We start from the raw sequence: 1,609 nt of genomic DNA, 5'->3' as shown, positions 1-1,609 counted from the left end.
TCGTCTTGGAGACGGACACTGTAAGTGCCCGCGAACACCCGGTATTTGGTTTAATAAGAACACCGAAGATCTGCACTGGGAGAAGGTGCCATCCCCTGGGATTCCGGTCATCACGCTCCACACCTGGCCTCTCTCAGCACGAAAGAAAAGCACAGGCTGGCAGAGTTGGGGGGGCGCAGAGCGCTGCCGCATCGGCAGCTCCGTCTGTGTCAGCGACGCGCGTAGAACGAGCCTCTGAACGCGACTCCACAGCAGGGCGCAGAAGTGACTCGAGCTCGTCCGCGTCCCGCGCTGCGAGCCGAGCCCCACGCCCTTCGCATCGGGGGAGGGCCGAGCCAGCTCAGGCGCAGAAGCCCCGCGCGTTCGCACGCCCTGGCCCGGCCCCCACCTTTATCCGGCCACCGCTGAGCTCCTCGCTGAGTCGCAGCCTGGCGTCCACCACCCTCTTCAAATCTCTCTGGAGTCGACGCCCAAAGTCCCTGAACATCGTCGAGCCTCCCGAAAGAACGACATTCTGAAAGACACAGAGCAGAGGGGTTTCCTTTGGTGAATCAGCCCACACCGGCCTAGCGGCCCGGGCGCCCACGTAGACCCCACGAGCCCAACGCAGTTCAGCGCCACGAGAAGATAATCGAGGCAGAGCGAACGCCGTCGAAAACGTGCACATCGTACGTTTTCCCTTTGTCACAAATTCCTCCTCTCATACTTTTCCCCAGTTATAACCAAGTGAAAACATAAAGCAATTGCCCCCACGGGCTCCCCCCGTACAATGCAGAAGCTTCGCGAGGACTGGGAAGCTAAAGCCAACTGCATAAATGGGCAAACCGACTTGTTATTATTATAATTTTCGGGCGGGTTTACGTTTGGTTCGTTTTTGCTTTATTACCCCTTGGGAAAAGTTCGTTTTTTTGTTTCCCGGTTGACCTTTTCAGAGGGCGATGCTGGGGAGAGCAGGGGCACACCAAGACTACCAGGAGAAGTGTCTCCAAATGAGACGTCCTTGCTGCCCACGTCCCTCCACCACCCTAAGGTCCTGCTAAGTGGCCACAGCAGAAGCGTCGTGTGAGAGGGGAACGTAGTGGGCAATTCCAGTAAATTTCTTACCAGATTTTGATGGAAATAAAAGTTGTATTCTTTCAGGCTACATCATATCATTTAGGACAATGAAAATGAAATTAAGATATCCTGACTCAACTCTCTTACGGAAAATGTCATTCAAGGAAACTACATAGAAAGAAAGAAAATGAAGTGGCCCTCGTGGAGCCAGCCTGCTTCATGCCAGCCCTGACCCCACTCTCCCTGACTCCCTGGTGACCACACGACGATCATGTCGGGTCTTCTCCCGGACCAGTTGTCTGAACAGGATGCCCTCATCGAGTCTCAGGGACCCGTGGGGGACACGCATCTCCTGGTCCCTGGTGACGCAGGCTGCAGGTGATGCGGTGGCATACGAGCCCTTCCCAGCCCTGTATGCCCAGGAGAGGCAGCAGCACCAAGCGGAAGGGGAGCACATCCTCTCCTGCTGGCTCCTGGCACCCACTCAGATTTGGCGTCAGACAGGCAAAGTCAGGGACCGGAGGAAAGGGAGCAGGGCCAGGAGTAGCCCCAG

At 56.4% G+C, this 1,609-nt stretch overlaps 1 protein-coding gene across 3 annotated transcripts in view; it reads right to left on the bottom strand.

Annotated features, from left to right (window-relative positions):
• ACTR3B (ARP3 actin related protein 3 homolog B) overlaps nt 1-1,609 on the bottom strand; it is a 41,518-nt gene that overhangs the window by 1,688 nt on the left and 38,221 nt on the right. For all 3 annotated transcript variants that reach the window (XM_011377567.2, XM_023521793.1, XM_011377569.2), the window contains one exon: nt 389-514. In XM_011377567.2, the coding sequence (XP_011375869.1) occupies nt 389-514 (126 nt within the window). The remainder of the gene's footprint in view (nt 1-388; nt 515-1,609) is intronic.

This window comes from Pteropus vampyrus, unplaced genomic scaffold, assembly GCF_000151845.1.
Source record: "Pteropus vampyrus isolate Shadow unplaced genomic scaffold, Pvam_2.0 Scaffold316, whole genome shotgun sequence".
NCBI lineage: Eukaryota > Metazoa > Chordata > Mammalia > Chiroptera > Pteropodidae > Pteropus > Pteropus vampyrus.
Note: the sequence above shows the minus strand (reverse complement) of the source record. Positions and strands in the feature narration are given on the sequence as shown.